General features: G+C 37.1%; 4 protein-coding genes and 1 long non-coding RNA gene across 6 annotated transcripts; 3 read left to right on the forward strand and 2 right to left on the reverse strand.

Moving 5' to 3' along the window:
* Positions 1-1,270: 1,270 nt before the first annotated feature.
* Positions 1,271-1,928, forward strand: LOC141904918 (uncharacterized). The gene is made up of 3 exons (XR_012619222.1): positions 1,271-1,333; positions 1,696-1,749; positions 1,844-1,928. It is a non-coding gene; the product is annotated as an uncharacterized LOC141904918 (long non-coding RNA).
* Positions 1,929-2,245: 317 nt separating this feature from the next.
* Positions 2,246-3,874, forward strand: LOC141905721 (cyclin-dependent kinases regulatory subunit-like). The gene is made up of 3 exons (XM_074794709.1): positions 2,246-2,441; positions 2,591-2,718; positions 3,257-3,874. The coding sequence occupies exons 1-3, from the start codon at positions 2,377-2,379 to the stop codon at positions 3,313-3,315; spliced, it is 252 nt and encodes an 83-aa protein (XP_074650810.1). The 5' UTR covers positions 2,246-2,376; the 3' UTR covers positions 3,316-3,874.
* Positions 3,875-4,566: 692 nt separating this feature from the next.
* Positions 4,567-7,460, reverse strand: LOC141905874 (large ribosomal subunit protein uL4-like). Its single transcript, XM_074794951.1, has 7 exons — positions 7,362-7,460; positions 6,933-7,101; positions 6,536-6,781; positions 5,984-6,238; positions 5,528-5,768; positions 5,120-5,279; positions 4,567-4,753 (listed from the first exon to the last, which is right to left on the reverse strand). Exons 1-7 carry the CDS (start codon positions 7,362-7,364, stop codon positions 4,634-4,636), a joined length of 1,194 nt encoding a protein of 397 aa, XP_074651052.1. The 5' UTR covers positions 7,365-7,460; the 3' UTR covers positions 4,567-4,633.
* Positions 7,461-8,976: 1,516 nt separating this feature from the next.
* LOC141904894 (uncharacterized) lies at positions 8,977-17,513 on the forward strand. Of its 2 annotated transcripts, XM_074793502.1 has the most exons (11): positions 8,977-9,454; positions 9,526-9,706; positions 9,789-9,899; positions 9,994-10,083; positions 10,178-10,244; positions 10,363-10,425; positions 10,514-10,594; positions 10,698-10,778; positions 10,866-10,931; positions 11,029-11,135; positions 11,297-17,513. In XM_074793502.1, exons 1-11 carry the CDS (start codon positions 9,448-9,450, stop codon positions 14,607-14,609), a joined length of 4,167 nt encoding a protein of 1,388 aa, XP_074649603.1. In that variant the 5' UTR covers positions 8,977-9,447; the 3' UTR covers positions 14,610-17,513. The 2 variants fall into 2 exon arrangements, with proteins under 2 accessions (XP_074649603.1, XP_074649604.1); XM_074793503.1 differs by lacking the exons at positions 10,866-10,931; positions 11,029-11,135; positions 11,297-17,513 and having other exon boundaries at positions 10,519-10,594; positions 10,698-10,764.
* Positions 17,514-20,137: 2,624 nt separating this feature from the next.
* On the reverse strand, positions 20,138-23,536 carry LOC141905118 (tetratricopeptide repeat protein 23-like). Its single transcript, XM_074793886.1, has 13 exons — positions 23,496-23,536; positions 23,229-23,376; positions 22,870-23,107; positions 22,662-22,785; positions 22,172-22,328; positions 21,942-22,067; positions 21,729-21,855; positions 21,564-21,646; positions 21,403-21,488; positions 21,101-21,228; positions 20,869-21,018; positions 20,507-20,589; positions 20,138-20,404 (listed from the first exon to the last, which is right to left on the reverse strand). The coding sequence occupies exons 2-13, from the start codon at positions 23,279-23,281 to the stop codon at positions 20,293-20,295; spliced, it is 1,467 nt and encodes a 488-aa protein (XP_074649987.1). The 5' UTR covers positions 23,282-23,376; positions 23,496-23,536; the 3' UTR covers positions 20,138-20,292.
* Between the last annotated feature and the right edge of the window lie 2 nt (positions 23,537-23,538).

Below are 23,538 nucleotides of genomic sequence, written 5' to 3' on the forward strand. Positions count from 1 at the left end.
GGTTTCTTTCTGCCGTCTCGTTACAACAGCTCCAGGGCAAAATGCATCAAGTGTTACTACTGTAATATATTCTTTTCGCCGAACAAATTCATATTTCACTGTCACAGGATGCCGACATCGACATATCGACCTCCGGACGCGGCAAATTTCAATTCTTGGCGTCGACACATCGTACTTTCCGAAAAGGACGCTAGCGATGATTTGGCATACGCGTGGGAGGACGTGAAAGCGATGTTTAATGGTGGAAGTCGTAAACGGGTGGTGAGCGGAGGAGGAACCGCGACAGAAATAACAACTACCAGATCTCCAGTAGATGACGAACAACCCGAGGATAGTAAGCGACCCTGCCTGGAGACAGTTCCCGCATTACCACAACGTGCAACCTACCCGTATCACATCTTCCCGATGGCAAATCCAAGTTATGGTTTTTATGGGAACTTTTTCCAACGACAACCATCATCACACCCAGCGTTTCCGTACTTAACGATGGAGCGTCAAAGTTTCGGTCACGCCGCCTCAGCAACATCTCCGTCATCACCACCGCAAGAGCGATGTAAGTTCAACATGGCAGATATACTTCGAGGTTCGACTGCTGCTGGTGTGTCGCCGTATTCGTTATTCTGGGAGAAAAACTTCGAAAATCGCCAAATGAACTTTCCATATTCTCCGAAAGGCGACAAAAAGCAGTCGAAATATTTGGCTCACGCGAATTGGTCGAACGAATCGTCGGTGACCTCGCAACATCGCGACAATAAAACAGAACTGATCAAAGACTTTTCTCTCAAAAATAGAAACCAACAACAAGCGCATAGATCGTCTGCATTTAAAGCCGTGACAAATTCCGATATTATAATTCAAACGCCGGGAAAACAACACGCATCTATCGTGAAATCATCAGAATCAAAGGATACACATGATAATCCGGGGTTACCGGTAGCAGAAGATTTAAGTGTTCACGACGTTCAAGTTGATGTCTGCACTCGAGACAACATCCCGGAACCTTTAGACATCAAAGCCACGGCTGCCGAGAAACTAGTAAGTAAAGTGTAATACATCATCCCACCGTAGAAAGTAATTTATAGCAGTTAATATATTTTTTGTCACTTGCAGGGCCAAACAATGGACAATAGGAAAGAATCGCCAGTTTCTGAAAGTAAAGAAGCGTATAAGTCAGGTAAGCTATGATCTAGTGATCGGTATTGACTTAAAGCGTATTAAATTTATCGTTAAATTTTAACGCATTTTATGTTCTTTTCAGACGCTTTCCGCGAAGAAATTCAACGTCTCGTCGAATTAAGAGAAAAAGCCGACCACGAATATAAAATTCTGAAAGGTATGCGTATCTGATAACCCTCCGATTACACCGTTTATTCTAAGTATGAAAATATTGATTTAACCTCGTATTTCGCCCCGAGGGACTCGTCATGAACTGTCCTCAATCTTAACTAAAGTATCTAAATGATTTATGTATAAATTCGATAATTACAATAAAATGATGAAATCTATATTTCATATGCTATGAATGAATATTTTTATCACGCAATGCGGAGTGAATAAGTCTCCAGCATCTTTTCCTAAATGAGTTCACCATTCGTCGCTAACTACGGAATCGAATATTGATTAACTTATTGTCTGACCACTCGTCGACAGACAACAATACGAAGATACTCATAATTCCTATTATTTATTTTTAAGAAACGATGTACCAGGGTGACATGAACGCCGAAGACATAAAAAATAAATTATCAGGTAAATGAAACGTAACATTTTGTCCAGGCAAATTCACGGTAGTTACTGCATCAGTTAATTATTATATTGAATAATCTGGTTAATTTTTTTACAGAAGCTCAAAACGCACTACGAGAATTTGCAGCACGGATCGATGCTATTAAAGAAATTTCGTCACTTAATTCATAATCTGAAGAGGCGCTCGGTGGGCCATGATCGCTGCCATTTTCTGACTAGTTCATCACAAACATTTACTTTGATTGGCTGTTGAATTAGTGTTTTTGTATATATTTAAACGTCTTTTGTAAGAAAAAATGAATACAATTTTCTGAACATAAGTCTTCTTTCTAATACTTGTCTGATTTGGTAATATCTTCTGAGTCCGTAGTGATTCCACTATGTCGGAGCCCTCCCCGTCGTGATGATTGTTTCATTGAAAGTCCGGTATACACGTCCGCATTGTTCCGATTGCAACCCGATCAGTGCTGCCATCTCTAAAGACCACGTGATTTCTATACGGACCAATCAGAAGCCGTACTTTTAGCACGAAATAGGAATTTCTATCCGTTATTTCTCTCAGTCTCGCGCGTAGCAAGCAGCTTACCAATTTTTTGCTCTAAAGACAGCAACTGCTTTTCCCACATCAATATGAGTAGTGCAAGCAAGAATATTTACTATTCAGAAAAATACACTGATGATGAAAATGAATACAGGTAAAAATTGAAATCTCGCTCTGCCTGCAGTCGCAGACAGACTACTACTGTCCCCCTCTGTCTGTGTCTAATTTTTCCGAGCCTTCTCTATTATTTTTTTCAAAGTTCTCAATTCTCCGGATTTGCATTATAAATAATGATTATTTCAGGCATGTTCATCTTCCAAAAGAAATCTCGAAACTTGTACCGAAAGATCGACTGATGTCTGAGAATGAATGGCGAAAAATCGGAATCCAACAAAGTCATGGATGGATCCACTACATGCATCATAAACCTGGTAATGTCCATAAGAAACTTCGAGACGACGTTGGACGCCATAATTCAGTCGCTTTATAATTTCTTGCCTGCAGTGATGTACCTGATAAAACATGATTTTTGGTCCATTTGACACTGCGAACATACTCTTTACATTGGATCGAGATTCAACTTGAGATAACTTTTTGGCAATCCGTCAATACAGTTCGAAATGGATGGTAAAATCTTTACATAGACTGTGCTGGTTATTTGAAATCTTCATTAGGTAATGCGTACAGTAGACTCCCCCAATTCGGATCTAATTGACTCAGATTACTGATCAACACCATCTTTTGAAATGTTTTTTGTGACACTATAGGGCGTATACGAAATACATTACATCCGATTCGTATATCACTCTCAAGTCGGGCACATTTTTTTGTCCCTCAACTCTGACTTGAGCAAAGTCCGCTGTACTACTTAACTACCTTATGACAAACCAACATCCACTCAAACAAGTTATACAATATCCGTAATGTCTTTTGACCGTTTCCTAATCTCTTTCTTTTGCGCATTTTCAGAACCGAACGTTGTGCTATTCCGCAGACCGCTGTCAAACACTCAAAATCAAATGCGATAATAACGATATGAAACCGTCTGGAAATTTGAGTGAGTCAAAGCAGCTTGGATTCTGTGATCAAAGTAGAGGCCTGTTTATGGACCGTTAATAGTTTTGGTGCGCTTATACGACTCGAGACTACCTCGCCTTTAGTTGTCAGTTTGTGTTTAGTCGTAATTATTGTGCTGGGTGATGGATTTTTAATTATCGATTAGATCTTCTGTTCATGGAGGAATTTTTTTAATTTCACACACACAAGGCCTGTGCGTTTTTGTTTTGGTTTAAGCTAATGTAATCCGCTGTATCTCGTTAACTTGTTTACATGAAACTGATTTAACTGAATGGAAGTTGATCTCTATAGCGTTGACATCGTCAGGATTCTCTGCCAGTGTTGTCCGTTTGTGTTGTATGACTGATGGATTTTTGTATATATGGAATATTGATGTATGAAACATGGACTATGATAATTGGAGTATGTATTGGGTTCGATATTAACTCCCGAGACTTTTCTTGTGTAGAGTCATGATACGACTTGTTTCATTTTATACACTTTGTCAAAATAAATGTCTGTATATTTGAACTATTTTATTGAAGTTTCTTCATTTTAGATTCAGTTTTATCATCTGTATTGATTAGTACCGGGTGTAATACTCCCTCTGTACTGCAGCGCAAGTAGTATAGACTTCATCACCGGTCACACGACCATGTATTTCTGCATACAGTAAACGTGACCGTTGAAATTTAGGATCAAAGGTACCGACTTAATTGGAGAATAAATATGTTCTGTCAGGACAAGGGTGAGGTTTACTTCGTAATACTGACAGGTCAAGGGAAAATCACATTCAGCCAACCTGCGTCATATCGTGGACATGTATAAACTAGTTATCAGTCTGATTACTCTCAAGATTGAACGATACGAGCTGGTACAGTTCATCAGATGGTGCACTAAGGACAAATGCCGTCGAGCGTCTACAGCTGGGGTTTCTCATCATTTCTAACATTCGTAACGTCACCATTCTCCGCCTGCTGGCTAACCTTTCAGCAGATTGAGCAGTCCATCAAATTGAGCTGTATCTCTTAGTAACCTTTGGTATCATATTCTACATACAGTATTTTAAATTCCATAACTCCTTTTCCAAGTTAAGCCCTAACCTCATGTATCACAGGCAACAATTCAATCATTCTCATCTGGCTTTTGGTCTATGCAGAGCCTGTTGTAAGTCTGAATTCACCAATCACTGCATGACCACAAAAATCAACGAACATAAAATGTCAATTTGAAGGGATATTTATTTTCCATTTGATAAGATTTAAACACACATTATGTTTGGTGCAGTGCTTATTTTTTGCCTCCCTTTCCCTTCTTGGTTGGCTCTGCCTTCTTCGCCGTCTTTCCCTTCTTGGCTGCCCTTTTGGCGGCAGCACTTTTCTTCTTTGGGGGTTTTTCAGTTGGAGCGGCCTGAAAATATTCCAGAAATCATTATTAATGTTAATTCAACATCGGCCTCACGATTGGACCCAACTCATTTAGGCTTATCCACTTTTCCCAGATTCCCTGAGTTGCTGCGTTATTATAACGTCAAACTTGTAACACAAAATTCCACGAATGAATCTGCCATGGATTAATGCAGAAATTTCTTGGTTCAAAATATTCTATTTTTCATGTATAGCGCTTAAGAAGATGTGTCATCAACGAAAATAGCATATGTGAATTCCCCAAGTTTATAGGTCCGCTCTACCCTGACATTACATAATGATTTATTGACAATCAAAACTGTTAAATTATTATCGAATATGTGTCGGGCAGAATGAACATGACACTTACACCACGTTTCTTCATGATCTCCAATTGTCTGTTCTTGCGTTGTCGTTCCTGAGCGAGAATCGCGTGTCGTTTCTGAACAGACGCGTACGGATTCAATCTGATCATCGTTCTGATGTTCTTCAACGGATTCTTCTTCAGAACCTTTCTCTGAACGCGAGACCTGAAATTGATCACGATACAAAATTAAATACAATTCACTTAATTAACATATTTTTCTCTTTCAACGTATTCCCCCTTACAGATCAGGGAATCCAAATATCTGATATTTCCTCAACCAACTAAAATACTGATTCACTCAAAAAATATGCCGAGCTGTTTTGTAAGAGGCTATCTGTGCAACGAGACACCAAATATTCATATTCCCTGCCAGAATCCTGATCCCTAAGGAATACCAAACTAATATCTTACTTTCTCGGTCGAAGGGCGCTCTTGATTTCGTCACTCTTCAACAATCGAGCCAAATCGCTGTTTGTCATTTTCGGCATCGGTAAGTTGTAGTCGGTCTTTTCCTTCGAGGGTGTTTTCCAGGTTCCGTAAAGCTTGTCGAGACGTTTAAAAGCGGACTCGGTCCAGATACAAAATCGTCCGACGTGACCACCGGGGGCAATTTTTAAAAGATTCAAACGATTGACATTGATTAAAGTAATACCTGAAAAAAAAAGAAGATGATTATATTTAATTTGAAATTCATCATCATTAGGTCAAAAATATAGATAAGTTTAATCTTAACTAATTCATAAATTCCATCCCGACCTCTGGGTACACAAATATTGCTTAACAGCCTGGATGGAACCTTCATATAAACTGAGGTGAGGGAATAGATCTTATAACACATTCATCAGTATCATATTTTCTTGCACTAACCTGGGATATTACGGAAAGCTCGGCAGATTCCATTGTCCTGGTTATAGATAACAAGAGGACCTCGTTTCTGGATGCGGCGACGATTCCTCATTTTACCTTTACCGGCACGGAATCGTTTCGATTTGTAAACCTTTTCGATATCGGCCCACGCCTTGAAACTCTTCAGAACTTTTACGGCCTCTTTCGTTCGCTTGATTTCTTCGACTTTGTCGGCGATGACCAACGGAACTTCGGGAGTCTCTTCAATTCGGTGACCTATAACCAGACGAGGGAACACGCGATATAATATCAATTGGACATAGGAGTGAGTCCAGGGGGACTTAACTTGTACAAGTCCATCAAATTTGCCTAAGATCTATCCATCTATTAGTCCCATTGATAAGATTTCAATTTATTTTATTTGACCATACACCCTTGAAAATCATAACCCAAGTATGGGACAATTGGATCCTGGGCCCATACTATTAATCCTACTGAAGTGAACTCAACAGTAAAATCAAACCAAGAACATTCAAACTCTGATGTCTAGACTCAATATGTTCAGATATATACCTTTAGACATGACGAGAGCTGGGATACCAGTAGCAGCGATTGCCGAGCACATGGCGTATCTCCTCTGGTTGATGTTGATACGTCTGTGCCAGCGTCTGTAAGTCTTAGTTGGAGCGAACATACGTCCTCCTCGGCACATGTTACCGAACGCACCCTGACCAGAACGATGAGTACCACCACCTCGTACACGAGGAATACGAGCTACAGCTCGTCCTGTACCCCATGACTCAGCAGATGTCTGGTGACCTATAAACAGAACATTCATCAATGTTTACAACAATTTTCACTTCTTCGACAATAATAAAATTCTAAATATCATTACAGGTTACTTCTCAATTAATTTACAATCTTCTTACAGTTGATCTTATTTCATTGAGACATCATCTTGTTGACTTACCGGCATCTTTGCTGACAGCGTATGGTTGTCTGGTGTTCTTCAACATTTGGAAATGAACGAAGTTGACGATATCCGGCCTGATCGGGGCTCGGAATACTGCCGGCAACATAATGTTACTGTCGGTAGCTTCATTTTTATCACTATACACCGATATCAATGGACGGGCAGCCTGAAATAGTAATTCAAGAAGGGGATGCTTAGTTATAAAGTGATGGTCGAACTTACTCAGGCGGCCCGGGCAGCAAGCAAGTGCCGCCTTTAACATCAACTCAAGCCGCGCCGCCGGACCAGAAAATAAAATCGCACCAAAAACTACTCAAAATAAACGATGTCTCCATCAACCCATACATCAATCATTTACTCATCACACAATTAAACATTTCAACTAATTTATAAGAATAATTACGAACTAATTAAGGCAGAAATTACCATTTTATTTGGAGAATTATTTTAGCGTGACCGCTTCTACACGTGTCCGACCGCAAAAGGTTGAAAGCCTGTTTTGGTCGATGGCTAGTGACGTCATCAAGATCGCCTTTTTGTTACTCCCACAGCTAAACAACTCACTTTTAACGGTTAACCGCTGAATTTGAATTTTCTGTCAAGTGTATTCTTGCTGGCTGTTGATTAAAAGATTGTGAATCATGTTTTCCGAACGTGTTAAGCTTGTCTCCGGACCAGTTGGTGGGAATATTGGTTTGAAAAAAGAGGTAGATTGCAAGATTATAAAAAACTCACTGGGTAACACTGGTGAACGCCGCGAGGATCGTACACGGTGGTGCAGGCGAGGCGTCGCGACCGCGCGGCGGCAGGGCTTTTTAATTTTGGCTTTTGCCAGTTTTGGAGTCTTGTTATTGCCACCACGGCCACGTTACCACCACACTCACATTGTCGCTAGGCCTACTGTACTGCCACTACTTTACTTGCTTGCTACTTACTCGGCTAAATTAATTTGTCTTCATCCACGCTTACTTCCCCCCTCCCCCCCCCCATGTTAACAAGTAATTTCTGCCAACCGAACCACCAGTCGCAGTAGCCGTAGGCAGTATACTATAGTGCAGTAGTGGGTACCCAGTGGCATGCCATTGCCATGCCACTGGGTATAGGCCTATGTTGCCCGTACACAGTCACCACCTACTAATGTCTATTTATTAATTGATGAGACCTGTTTTTCTTGGATATTTTGCTTACTTTTTGGGGTACATACCTCATTTATGTCTTAACAGAATGCCAAAAATCGCGGACAACAACTGAATATCCGATATATTTCCAGTTCTGTACCATTTAGATGGATTGGCAAAAAGACTCCTTAAGTCCAGTTGAATGAGAGAGAAAATCCTCCATTTTGTGAAATTTCTTGAATTTTTACATTGTCACCATGCCTACGAAATTAAGTTATATTTCTTGTGGGGTCTCAACAACTAAATCAGGGTGGCGTAGGCATGGTAACAATGTTCAAATCCAAGAAATTTGACAAAATGGAGGATTTTCTCTCTCATTCAACTGGACTTAAGGAGTCTTTTTGCCAATCCATCTAATTGGTACAGAACTGGAAATATATCGGATATTCAGTTGTTGTCCGCGATTTTTGGCATTCTGTTAAGACATAAATGAGGTATGTACCCAAAAAAGTAAGCAAAATATCCAAGAAAAACAGGTCTCATCAATTAATAAATAGACATTAGGCCTTAAATATTCCAACAACCATTCCAAATCCAGCAACAAAAAATAAACAATAAATTTTAAGGCCTCGAAACAGAAGAATGGTAGTTCCCTGTATTCAGAGTCAATGAAAATGTATTTCTTGTTGCAGATAGATAGCCTAACCAATTTCAGGATAAGTACTTTTCATTCCTTTATTTATATACGTAGCCTAACTGTTTAATCCTGGCCCTGGCCACTGAGGGTGTATGCATTAGGTCTGGTCCCAGTTTCACTGAGCTAGTTAGCCAACAATTAAGCTGAGAAATTTTGTTAATTTGATTTAGAGGAATCTTTTAATTTAGTGCCTGATGTTAGGCCTTCCACAGCCTGGTAGAGGTGGTTTAGGTGAACAAGTTAGTCTTCACACTGCAGGACTTTTAGGTGAAGGTGAAACTGGCCCTTGTTTATGCATAGGCTACTGTGTGTGCACGCTTATCTTTATGCTTATTCAATTAGAATACCCATGTAGCTACCAAATAAGCACCGCTTCAGAGGATTTTAGAAATTTTCACTTCAATAACACTGTGTTCTATTTTTGGGCACTAGCTACTATTATGCACAATTTTTTCAATCAATTCTATCACATTGATATACATATATGTGTCACTTCTTTTGCATGTAGTAGGGTCTTACAGTAACCAGTGTGCTCTCTCACACCTCCCTGTGATATTGGCCTGAGACTGACAAATAATCTTTTTTGTAGCGTATTGGTCTCGTAGCAGACAGCATTTTAAAGTATGCTGGGCTAGATGGTGTAGGCTTATTTGAATGGACAAGGATCGTGTGCCCCGGAGGAACCATTGAAACATTGATGGAAGGTAATTTCTCGGTTCAGTACTGATTTATATTGTTCATTTTCATTGGGTTACTGATTAGTTGTATATTACAGAATTGAAAAAGGTGAAGATGCTGAATGTGGAACAACTAATCGTCCATGTTGGAACAAATAATATGACGTGTGATGTCCCGCTTGAGATTGTTCTGCGAAGACACGTTGAATTAATTCGATTGTTGCTCTATAAATGTACTGGGACCATCATTGTACCAGCTCTTTTTCCTCGATGTGATGAGTAAGTATCAAGAATAGATTTTTCTTGAAGTACTATATTTATGATCGATGTAATGATTTTTAAATTTCTTTCTTTTTTAAAGTTTCGATGCTGACACAAAAATATTTCATTACAATGAAATGCTGCACCGCGAATGCTTTACACTTGGTGTAAAGTTCGTTGATTTTCACTTCTCAAGAGATCTCCTTTCACCGTAAGTAATCGTTTAATTTTAATAAGCCCAGTAGGTTATGTGCATTTTTTCGCGATTTAAACTAACTTGTTTTTTTCTAAATTTTGTGATCTAGGACTGACTTGTTACACCCCAGCCGTAAGGGAAATCAGTTCATAAATAACAGGATAATGGAACTACTGCTATTGAAAAATGAAGATGAAATGTACGTAGAATTGCATTATTTTATCCAATTACCAGGTATGCAAACTACATAAATTTTATGATTGTACTGGAAATAATGAATGATTCTTAATCAGGTGCCCTCAATACTTTCCATATGAGATTGAAAAGATGCAAAGAAGTAGAGCAGTCCATCGACGAAAGGTAATCATTTAGCATTGATATCCTAGAAAATGAATGATTTGCAATTAGTTTTTATAACTTGAATACGAAACCACTTTATTCAAAATCCTTGCATTGAATTAATGAATCATATTGATAGCTGATAGCAAAAAACAAATTGAAGGATGATCAAGCAAGAGCATGGGATGATTCAACAATAGTGGTAAAGTTGTTTTCCTAAGTGATTTGTACGTGATTTATCTTTATAAAGTTAGATATATTTTAACAGTTTTTTGTATCCTTCAATCCAGTATAGCAGTTTTGACGTTGCGCATCATACAAGGAAACAATTCTGTTGTGAAGATCAAAGAGCCTTTTTCACATTCGACCAGGTACATATCATCTCAAGAACTTATGATTTAATATTAGTTTGGTCACTTTTATTTCACAATTACCTAAAGGCTGTGCATGCACAAATCTGTCTTTTTTTTCCAGTACATGACTAAAATTGATGTGGCTGGTGTTGCTATTTGTTTAAAGCCTCAATTATTTACTCCTTTTTATCAGACTAAGAACGTGAGTAATATGTTTCTCGAAATGAAATTATAGAAATTCATTGGTATTGGTATGATTTATGCTGTAAAGCTTTGTTTTCATATTCAGGGATGCTACAATAGAAGTTGTCACAATACTAAAAGATTTAACAGAAAAAGGAAGTCAGTGGAACATGTAAGTTTGATGCCCTTTCTGCGAGACGCGGGTTCATTTTTGTTATTTTTGCTTAGATGTTGAAGCAAAAACAGATTAATGTGCTCTTCCACATTAGGTTATTCATCCACAGACGGATCCTGCTGACTCGACATGTTTTTGCGGAGTTGAATTCACCAATTGGAAAGATCTTCTAGACCATGTTAGTTTAAACCATACTGAAATGTAAGTACAACATAATTCAATTAATTTAGTACCTACAAATCTAAATGACTTAATGCAAATGACTCAGAGATACCCATGTTTTATGTTAGGCCTATATGGGTAATTTCATACTCTATCTATTCATATGTCTAAAAAAAGTGAGTTGATAATGTGTATTTCAGGCGGACAATGGAGGAAGAAGGAAAGGACGCGGCTTGTGACAATTTCTCGGAAGGAACGATAGAGGAAGCAGAAAAGATGCAGGAAGATAGTTTGAAAGAAAGGATAGAAAGATTAAAGATGCAGGAAGATAGCTGGATGGAAAACAAAAAACAGCTAAGTATCACAGGTGGTGGAGGTATCGAACCAATCATAATTGATGATAGTGATGAGAATGATTCTGATGATGAACATGTATGTAGAAGAAATTTTAGTTACAATCCAACAGAAATGTGCCTCAATGACTATCAGTTTTTGAAAATTCCTCCTGTTATGCCATCAAAGGTCACGTCATTCAGAATTTGTGACATGTCTAATTCATGTCATTTGGCTGATGATGCCCCCACTATGCCCCACAAAAATCAGTTGGAGGACATAAAAGCACAGATGCAGTCAAGGATTGTCCGTGACCCTTCCATTAATATCCATGTGAGACTCGATACAGGCTGCTATTCTATTGATCAGATTAATAGGTTTCTTTTCTTACATTATGCTAAAACCAAACAACAAGATCTTTTTGCCATGAATCTTTGGGTAAATAGTAAGCCTTTAAGCCCCACTGATTCAGTCGATTGGGAACAGATTCAAGCATTTTCAAATATGCTCTTTTCCTTAAAACCCTCTCAACAATTTCCAGTTGGTAATAATAATAGCGTATCTGTATCAGAACTTCAGACGATGACTAATCAAAAATGGTTTGAAGGATCTGTGTTAAATGCTTTTGCATCTATGATAAATGAACAGTACTGTAATATTCATGCATTTATGATGCCACTTACATTTGATGCTAAGAAATATGTTTCAAATTTATATAAAAGATTCGGTCCTAATCCACTCATAAGTTGTGATAAACTAATTTTTTTCCTGCATGTTGGCACCCAAAACGATTTCGTATTTCTAAATTCTTATGGACATGTTGTTGCCAATCATTATGCACTAGCAGTTTTTTACCCAAAAAGTAACAAACTGTGTTATGCTGATACACTAGCATGGGATTGTCCAAGGGAATTTAAAAATCATTTAAGATCTGTTTTGAAAGGTTTGAATTGCCCTGATCCTGTTTATATCCACCTCCATGATCCTCATTTTGTTACTGAAAATTCAGTGCATGTATGTAGTAATAATTGTACTAGTTATTACCCACTCCAATCATGTTCATCTGTCTGTGGCCCTGCTACATTAATTGGTGCTTGCATTGCAACCTATTATGAAAAGGATATTTCAAGTGTATTTTCATCTCCCAATGAATTATCTTATCTTAAGAACATTTCTAACTATTCTGATTTTGTTAGATTGATATTGATTAATTGGCTTATGAAACATCTAATTGATATTACTCAACTCTTCTCAAAGTCATCTCAACCTACTGCTAATAGTACTACTTTCTCTAAGATATCACGATTATCTCGCAGACAGAGACATAAACGATCAACTGAGTCAAATAATACACTAGCTAGTTCTGAATTAAAGATGTCAGACTCTTATATTGCCCCTAAAAAAAGCAAATCAGTCTTAACTACAGCCAAATCTAAATCTACACCAATTTTGAATAATGAATCAACACTTGAATCTACACCAATTTCGAATTATGAATCTGCAGCAATTTTGACTAATGAATCAACACCAATTTCGAATAGTGAATCTGCACCAATTTTGACTAATGAATCAACACCTGAATCAACACCAATTTCGAATAGTGAATCTGCACCAATTTTGACTAATGAATCTACACCAATTTCGAATAGTGAATCTGCACCAATTTTGACTATTAAATCTACACCTGAATCTACACCAATTTCGAATAATGAATCTACACCTGAATCTACATCCTCAATTTTGAATCTTCAATCCTCATTAACTCTAAATTCAGCTGAACCATTAACTTCCCATATTAATGGTTCTAAAACTACTATCTCCCATCGCATCAGGAGAGGAAAGCATTATCTTGAAGTTGCTTTTCATTCAACTGGCAGTAAGACGAAGTATAAAAGTTTTCATTGTACAGACCAAGGTACAAATGACCAGGTAGCCATTGACACTATCAAGAAATACCTCAACAACCAGAATCCACTTAGTGATGAATGGGTTGAAAATGGGGAAGTAATGACTGGTGCTGACACAAAATATTATTTCGATAGATTCACTTTTGATTTTACAAAAACAGTTCGTCTGCATAAGAATGTGCGGCCTTCATTTGTTGGTAACCAGACAACGATGAAAGCTTCCTTAACATTAAAAAAGAATTGGCAAACCCATAGATTAGATAATAAATTTGAATTTATTGAGCCAATTGTTGAGGATACTTCTCAATTTGTGGCTGCAGAAATGCTCATAAAATGTTCGTCAAAGTCTTCAGTTTGTAAATCATCATGTGGATATTATCTTTCAAAGTTGAATATGTCCAGTAACATCACTAATTGTCCCTCATGTCAAATTGACGTTGTTTTAAATGATAAACAATGTATTCATTGCTCCATTACCATGTCTAACAAATGGAGGAAAAATGCTGATGGTGAAACACTTTGTTCCAACTGTTACAACTATAAGCTGAAGAATAAACGTGATCGTCCTGTGAAGTTAAGGCAGCAGTTTGAGCCAAAAAAATTAATTCACCCTCATTTTATGTGTTATTGGGCAACGAAACTTGTATTATTTAGTACTGATTTATCCAAGTGGAGAATCTTCAGCAAACCACTTAATGGTCAATATCATGACAATATTCCTTTACAAATTAAAAAGCGACCTAATTTATCTACTAGAGATAGATGGGATGAAAATAGAGTCATGATGAAAGCCACAGCAATGAAGGTTCTTTCTGCCACCAATGCTCACAATAACCTTCATGTATCAAATGTAAATGATGGCGCCGGTCATGACCATACCCTAGATCAAATTTCAAATAGATTGAAATATATTGATAAATCTTCGATAAAATTACATATGAAATCTCAAGACGAAATACCTATTCTAAGTTCTGATTGGAGAAATACTGAAAAATTATTAGAGGGTAACTATGAATCTGTCCTTTTATTTCAACGAGGGGATGCCACACTCAAACGTAATTATCACATTATTCTCTCTGATCCTCGTTCTCTGGAACATTTATCCAACTTTGGACAATCTGTCATTGGTATTGACGTGAAACATGATTTCAATTCGTGGAAATTCAAAACTTCATTTGTAACTTTTGCAGACAACAAAAATGAAGGACGTATTGCTGCTGCATCAATTAGTAGTGATGAAGGGGGGCTACTCATGCAACTACCATCCAGTTAGTTCTAGCCAATACACCATGTAAAGACGAAAAATGTAATCATCCATCTGAATTCTATATATTTAATGATGGCAATGGTTTTTTCAGAATCAAGCCATGTTCATCAACATCTAGATTTTGTCCTTTTGTACAACATGATAAAGATGCAAGTCTAAAGCAAGGAGCATCTGACAATAATCTTAAATCAGTACTATGTAATTTTCATGTCCTGCAGTGTATTCGTCGCTTCATGAATGAAAATCAAGAACTTCGCTTATTTTGCAAGCCTCTAGAAACTGGTTTCAAATGCATTATGAGATCATGGGATGCTTCCTCTAGAACTGATATAGCCAATTCATTTATTAGTTTTATTGAGAATGATATTTCTTTAGACCTTATGTCGCAAGATACAAAAACATTATTTATTGATTACCTAAAGAAGAATTGGTTTAATTCCCAAATTTGGTCTGATGCATTCAATGCTGAATCAATTTATCAGTCAGACCAATCTAACAGAAATAACCCTTTGCTATTAACTGATAATATTACTGAGCGCAAATTCAAACAAATAGATGATGTCTACTTAAGTGGACACCTAAATAAACTGATATCATCTTTTGTACGATTACTGTTTGAAAATGTTTTTAATGATGAGATCAAAGCGACAAATATGAACAATCTCCAATTTAAGCAACTTGACCAACGAGTTAAGAATATACGTCACCTTGAAAAGATAGAAAAGTGTTGCAAAAGAGCCTTTGATTTATTACAGAATAATGAGATTTTAAAATATGATGAAGAAACTAATTGGTTTGTTGTGAAGAGTTCTTCACGAAAGAACTTAAATAGGTTAGAAGATAATGATAATTTTTTCAATGGTGATACTCAATATACATTCAATCAGCTTGATGTTTTAGAAGAAAGATTCCCCGATAAAGTATCAATATCCGAGGAACATTCATATGACATTTCAAAAAAATGCCGAAGGTACATAGGAAATTTAGATTCAATATCCAGTCGTATCTTATTCAATTACGTTATTACAATCGTTCCTGAAAATTGTCTTTCATACGTAGATGGTAATTGCCATTTAATCAATTTGAAACTAGGTATATGTACTTGTGAAGCTTTTATAATGATTGGACAACCATATTTTTGCAAACATCTTTTTGCCTGTTTTGCCCAAAAAAACAATATAACCACAACGAAGGCTTTAATTGATGCATATAAATTCCACATTGTGGAGCCTCTGCCAACTTACAATTTTACTCGACAAAATATTTCTGTTTCATCTACCCTCATTGATAAGTTAAAAGATCATTCCCACATTGCTAGCTCGAATGATATCAATGCTGCTCGGAAAGGGCACATTCTAAGTATTTTACATAATGAAAGCCACTGTGGAATTAAGTTAATAAGCGGACGACCTGCCAAACGACAACCTCACAATATGGCTCATAGGCGTGCTGAGGGTCCAATCAAGGACAATCAGGTTGCCATAAACCTTCCTGAACTTGAAGTGATAGACCCTTACTGCCCTAAGGTTACAATGCCTAAAGATGCTGAGAATGCAAGACACGGAGGGCGAAAGATAATTAGACCTGCTAACAGAGGTGTATCCTTTTCTGCTATGGTTGAAAATGCTGCTATCAAACTAGGTAAAAAAGCTAAAATATCAGAAATTGAAACCATAGACTCCACTGATCCAGATCCTGGCAATGATATCGAATTTTCAGCAGATATTTTAAGTCAGAATAAATCATCCTTACCAAAAAAATCAAAAGATACCAAACCAAAAGATATTAAGTCAATACCAGTTGTTAAAAATGACTCGAAGTCTGTTTTATTTGAAAAAAGTATTGTCTGTTCCTTTTGTATTAAAGACAAAATAAATCCTCCATATCTTTGTTCATGTCGCAGGGAACTAGATAGGCACATATCCACTTCTCATTCATCTTTGAAACCTATCTCATGTGCTATTTGTTGGGCAGATGGGGTTATTAATTCATATGCAAGTGAAACATTCCTTCAAAAGCACATTCGTATTGAACATAATCATCATAAGAAAAAATCTATTGTAATCGATTATAATAATAGAGATGATTATCTCAACAGTTCTCCTATTACAGAAATCAATAATTCCAATTCTGAAAAAGAATTAGAAATTCTTATAGATCAACCTGGAAATGCAGGCCTCCAAAACCTAGCAAAATTGAAACTAGATAATCTTTTGTCATCAAAAGTTGAAAAAACCCCTTCTCAGTTAGTTGCTGAAACCTGCCCTGTCTGCCACAAAAACTGCAATGCTAATCCTAAGAAAAAGTCCACATTCTCAATTGAATGTGATAATTGCCATAGATGGTATCATTGGAAATGTGCTCCAATCAATGAGGCTCCTCCTGAACATATCAGGTGGTTTTGTTTTCATTGTGACCCGATTTCCTAAATAGTTTGTATAGAATATTATTGATCGGGTTTCGAATGAATTCCTGACGTTAGAAATATTTTCATTTCCCATGGTGAACGTAGAAGCCTATAATGACCGTCACTTAGTCACCTATATATTTACTCGATTATATATAAGGTTAAGAAGCGATGTATATGCACTGGTGTTTATAGTGCTCTATTTCAGGTTTTTTCTTTCAGGAAAATATATTTTGTGAATAGATTACCGCTTGATTTTTTATGTTACAGGTTACTGCAAAATCATCAGTTATTGTGATGCGTGCCGATGTCTCTGGATGATTCTGACCATGTCTAGAACTTCAACATCCTTGACTTATCATCAATTGGCAGCAGTATACATACATGCATGTTCAGAGAGTGTATGAAGAGAGTGTATGGACACATCAACCTCGGTTCAAGGCTGTCCCTGATTAAATTGTATAATCCATATATAATATATATAGATTGGTCCCATTTTAACTTACTCAACTGCTTGAATGTCTTGTTTGTTATTCGTAAATTTTCACTTATTCATTGATTGTTTCTGTAGAATTTTATATGTGATATATAAACGTGGAAACCAGGGCCCATTGCACTATGAAAGACACTTGACATTTTTTTGGGACAGATCTTTCTATATGTTTATGTCCTCGAGGCATCTGAAGTTAAGAAAATTCCCTTTGAAAACTGGAAATGACATAATGAAATAAGTTGTGGAATGTTTACAAATGACAAAATGAATGAATTTTGCATTCCTAAGGCCCTATATATTTACTGCAGTTAGTCCTGTATGTCTTTTTTATCGCAATTTACTGTGGTTTATTCCTGTTTGTCCTGTATGTCTTTGTGATCGCGATCGCAATTCATTGGTTGCATTGTTTACTGTTAGTCCTGTATGTCTATCGCAATTAAGTTAGTCCTGTATGTCCTGTATGTCTTAGTTAATCGCAATTCATTGGTTGTTGAATTGTCTACTGTTAGTCCTGTATGTCCTGTGGTTTAGTCCTGTATGTCTTAGTTAATCGCAATTCGTTGGTTGAATTGTCTACTGTTAATCCTGTATGTCCTGTATGTCTATCGCAATTAAGTTAGTCCTGTATTTCTTAAATAATCGCAATTCATTGGTTAATGAATTGTCTACTGTTAGTCCTGTATGTCCTGTGGTTTTGTCCTGTATGTCTTTGTGATCGCGATCGCAATTCATTGGTTGCATTGTTTACTATTAGTCCTGTATGTCTATCGCAATTAAGTTAGTCCTGTATGTCCTGTATGTCTTAGTTAATCGCAATTCATTGGTTGTTGAATTGTCTACTGTTAGTCCTGTATGTCCTGTGGTTTAGTCCTGTATGTCTTAGTTAATCGCAATTCGTTGGTTGAATTGTCTACTGTTAATCCTGTATGTCCTGTATGTCTATCGCAATTAAGTTAGTCCTGTTTGTCCTGTATGTCTTAGCTACGAGCAATTATCAAACTTGATAATTGCTCGTAGGTCTTAGTTAATCGCAATTCATTGGTTGCATGGTTTACTGTTAAAGCTGTATGTTCTGTATCTCTATCGCAATTTCATTGGTTGCATTGTTTACTGTTAAAGCTGTATGTTCTGTATCTCTATCGCAATTTCATTGGTTGAATTGTTAACAGTCCTCTGTATGTACATGTAAAAATAATTAAGGTTCTGACAACAGGTTTGTAAAGTAATCAGCTATCTGTTTTGTCTATCGTTGCTTAAATTGTTAACTGTTGTTTTAGAGTTCTGTATGTCTTTGTCGATCATTTTGTCTGCACTCAGGGGCGGATCCAGCATTTTGAAGGCAAATGAAAGCAACAACAGATGGCTGTAAGCCATTCCAGAGCAAGCACCGATAACGCGAAGACCCTCCCTAAAAATTTTTTGGAAAAATAGATGCAAGCAGGTGCATTCTGAGCATTACTTAATAGAAAGATTTCATTCGGTTTTTACTCAGTAACGCATAGATTTGCGGCTACATCGGTAAAAATAGAGGGGTGGAACCGCCACTGAATAGCTATTGTTTTGTGTAGGATTGTATCTGTGAATTAAGTAAAGTTACTTACTCCAGTCTGATGTTATTGCTTATTGCTCGTATTTTATTGTTTTAAGTGTGCGAATACTTTTCTTAGATTTATGGAGATCAGGATGACGAGGGTTCGATTTGAACCAACAAATAAACAAAAACATTCAAACCTCAAATTAATCCGTTTACTTGTCTTTATTTTTGGGGAACATTTTTTTACCTAGTTCAGATTTGATAACACAGTAGTCGCTTGTTCCAAAGCGATGTGCCGTTGAAGACAGACATGAAGGTCTTTGCCGACAGCGATGCTATCCAGGATTTCAAAGGATGTGAAGAAGGTGCATCTTCGACAACCATAGTTTGCAGTTTTAACAATTTAAAACAATAATAGTTTCATTAAACAACTTAAAATTTAAAGATTTAGTGGACTTACTGTTTAACCAGGGCAGGGATTTCTCGCAACCGTACATGATATATACATACACTAGCAGTAAATACAATGTACTTCTAACCCTTATAAAACTTAAACTATTTTTAGTTATTTTACAATTATTAAACGGCAACGTTGAAATGCGATGTGCGCTCAGAGCGGCCGTAGTGATTTTGGCGTATTGTGGGATTCGAACCGCTCGGAATTTGTACTAGTGACGTCACTCGCCATCGACCAAAACAGGCTTTCAACCTTTTGCTGTCCGACCTGAAAAAGAGAGAAAGTAGATCGACGAGGTGGGCGGTGAACAGGGTCTGAGAAATAGTTCAAAATTTCACAGCAATAACAGCTATATTTCGTTTATACTTCTTATTCCAAGCATATTCTATTTGTGAGATAGGAAATTTATGGACATTCCAATTATATTTTATATACATGAGATAAGAACTTAACATGCCAATTATCTTTCCAATTAGCGTAGGGATATATTAATTGAAGAGGGCAGCACCAGCTGGGAATATAAGGACTTACTATCATTAACTGGCGGGCCGCTACAACGGGTCCACCGGAATGTTACTCCTAAGACTGCATGAAAATCCTTTTATATGAATGAAGACGAAATATAAGTCCATATATAGTCTATATAAAATTTATTTTATTGAAAATATATAAATTATCTTCTATTGTTCTTAGTTTACTGGACGGACAAAGTCTAGGTGCTGCACCAGGCTCGTAGTCAGGCTTCATTGGCAGTTCCATGAGATGCAACAGTTGGCAGATTACTCATCCAAAAATCAATTACTTTGATCCTGCTACTGGCTTGCTCCGACTAACTATCGATGAAAACCTTGGCCGGTCAGACAGAGGAGCTTTTGATGACATTCTATCTTTCGCCGCAAGATTAGGGTTACTGATAAAAAAACAAGACAGATATTTCAAAGTTAAAATCAGTCCATCATTTACAGTAGTATCTCAGTGAATTAGTCGAATATCTGATGAGAAATATACATACGCCAATAAGACATCAATGTTTGCCTGGGTCTCTTTAGTTTTCTTATGATTACTACCATACATCATGGTTTGAATAGAGAGACACTGGAAAGAATTTAAGATGACAATGATTTCAGAGTTAAATATACGAGGCAGGTTTCGATTCAAGGAATTCCTGTTTAGGAATACTGATTCCGTATCACAAACTCTCTACCATAAAGAGATATTAGGTTTACAGATTACGCTATGCCAGAATAAGTAAGAGCATATTCTGGTTGAAACTAACACGCTGGATGAGAAATCCAGAATCTGTAGAGACCAATCAAAACCTGCCATAATGACGTACGTGTACTTATTTGACTCCTTACAATTATTCATCATTACCTTCCTGAAAGCCTTTAAAGCTAGTTCCATATTTCCGTTCGAAAGATGAATGGACGCGATTAGTTTATTTGTATCGGCAGTCTCGTCTGAAAATTCTCCAAATACTTCTTGTTTTGCTGGTATAGTCGATTTCAACAATGATATCGAATCCTAAAGAAACAAGCATCGTCATCATTACTGGAGCATTTTCCATATCAATTCACCTTTAACGAAAAATCTCTTAAAATATTACCGTTTTTCTATCCGTCCTGATCATAAGTTTTGCCAGTTCATCGTGAATTCCAATTGTTTTTTCGTGATTCGGTCCGTAATGCAGTTGATACATAGCCAAACATTCGTTCAAATAACTTTCAGCAGAGGCTGTAACACAATGTTTAAAAACCTCAGGCTAGAGCCAGTTTTATAGACAGTATTGGGTCTAACTAAATCATTGTCAATTGAGTTAAAATATTTAACAGGGTGAGATTAACACCCTTCTATAAAATAGGTTTCATATGGGAATCAGTGAAGAACTCATTATATCTTAATACTAACCTTCTCCATGGGGATCAGCTGTGTTCGAATAAGCCGATGCTAAGGCTTTAGCTGTTGATGCTAGTTCTACACTATTAGTCTTGTAACTGTAATAAATAAACGCATATGGAATAAGACTTGAACATTGAAGAAAGTACGGGTAACTCTATGGTTGTACTTACTGAGCAGACGCAATTGAATGACCTTGTAGATACATTTCAATCGCATGTTCCTGGTTGGCATGTTTTCCTTTAGATTGTTCTACGTAAAAATATGTGTTAAAGAAAACCAAGAGAGTCGCCGTCATTAAAAGTGTAAATTTATCAAATCTATAGATAAAAGGATATTTGTCCCATTCCTTGGTAAATCGGTATCAGATCGAGACTATCGGCTCCTTTAGATTTAGTGATTAAATCTTTCGCGTGTTCGTAGTAAGTCATAGCTCCAGCTTGTTTCTGCTGTCGCAAATTCACTCTAAATGGAAAAATGGAATATGGCAGATGTTACATGATGATCAGTCATGTTTACCGGCGTCTGTAAATTTCGAGAATGAAACAAACTTTGCTAGAGCGATGGCAATTTTGATATCCCACACGCGAGAATCTTCAACTGAGACAGATGGAGATTTTAATCTTTGTTTGGAGATTGAATCGGCTTTCAGGAATGCTTGTTCGGCTTCATTTTGCGTACAGAGAAATAAAATTAAGGATACTGACATCTAATAACTATAATCTGGATGAGTCTAATGTTACTCAGTCGATGGAAAGTTTTCAACCGATTAAAAGGATATTTTTTCAACACCGAACAAGATCGTCCCATTGTGTAATATATGTCCATAAAAGTCGATAACATGGCAGCTTTATCAGAATCCGATTGTGATGTATGCAGACCTGACATCATTATATTCTTGGCTGTCTCAGCGTGTTGGTATGCCTGTGGGGCATAACCTAAGATAAAGAAATGTTTATAGAGTAAAATAAGGCAGGATTACCGGGTATCTGGTATGACGGGTAATGCCGGAACAAGGCAAGCATCGGACCGACCACAGATAGATTTCCAAGCTGGGGTCCCCCGCAGAAATTCATTTTAAAAATTCTATGAATTCTGACTGCTTCTAGATTCGGTATCCTCTCACTAGTCACTAGTGTACTACAGTCACGCGTGCAACAAGACGTATCTGTCAGTTTACGGCTGAAGGTCGAAAGTATAATCAATTTTTGCCCCAGTGGTTCCGACACCCCTGTACGAGGAGGAAAGGACTTTTCCATAACGGTGCAAACCTTTCAAATCAAAGTATCCTTGCGCTAAATTGCTGTAAGCCTGAGCATGTTTCCAATGTTTATCACCGTACACAATACGTGTTAGCGCTACGCATCGAGTTAACTGACGAATTGCTTCATCATTCTGAAATAAAGCGACAACAATATAAAAATAGTCCAGATCACATTCATCAAAACTGTCAAGTTTCTTTCTTTTTTTTCTATTTACCTTTTCATTGTTTGTCAACTCTTTAACATCTCTTTCTGCTAATTTCAGTAGTTTTTCTGGTGGTGTCATGTCGATATGCCGCAGGCCGTTTCTCTTCTTCTTCTTTTTAGTCGTTTTAATTTTTTTCTTAGTTTTCGGGGCTCGATTCTCCTCATCGCTGATCTCGTTGTTTTCTGAGTTTTCATTTTCATTTAAATCCTCCTCGATTTCATCTTCTTCTTCCTCAAATTCATCAGAGCTGAAATACACGATTTGATTTGTAGCATTATTATTGGGCACCACTAACTAACAACAACCATTATCATCAAGTTCAAGTTCATATTCTTCCCGGATAGAATCAAACAAATATCATTACTCACTAATCACCCCCATATCCTGGGACATCAACTATTGATAAAGCAGGGTCGTCCATCTTCACGGCTTGACAATGGTATCAATAAACTTAACTTTGAATTTGTATTTGTTGAACGTTCTTCGACACTAACACTCGTTTTTGAGAATAATCGCCTAAAATTTGAGTTTTTATTTAGTACCAATAATTATGCAAGTGCCGGCACTTATACTAAAGCATACGAAATTACAACCATTATAGCTAAGGAAAAGAGGTAAAAAGAAACAATATTTACCAAGCTGACAAGTCGTAACTAGGAAGTAACTTGTTGGGGAATT

Source organism: Tubulanus polymorphus, chromosome 5 (assembly GCF_964204645.1).
Source record: "Tubulanus polymorphus chromosome 5, tnTubPoly1.2, whole genome shotgun sequence".
Taxonomy (NCBI): domain Eukaryota; kingdom Metazoa; phylum Nemertea; class Palaeonemertea; order Tubulaniformes; family Tubulanidae; genus Tubulanus; species Tubulanus polymorphus.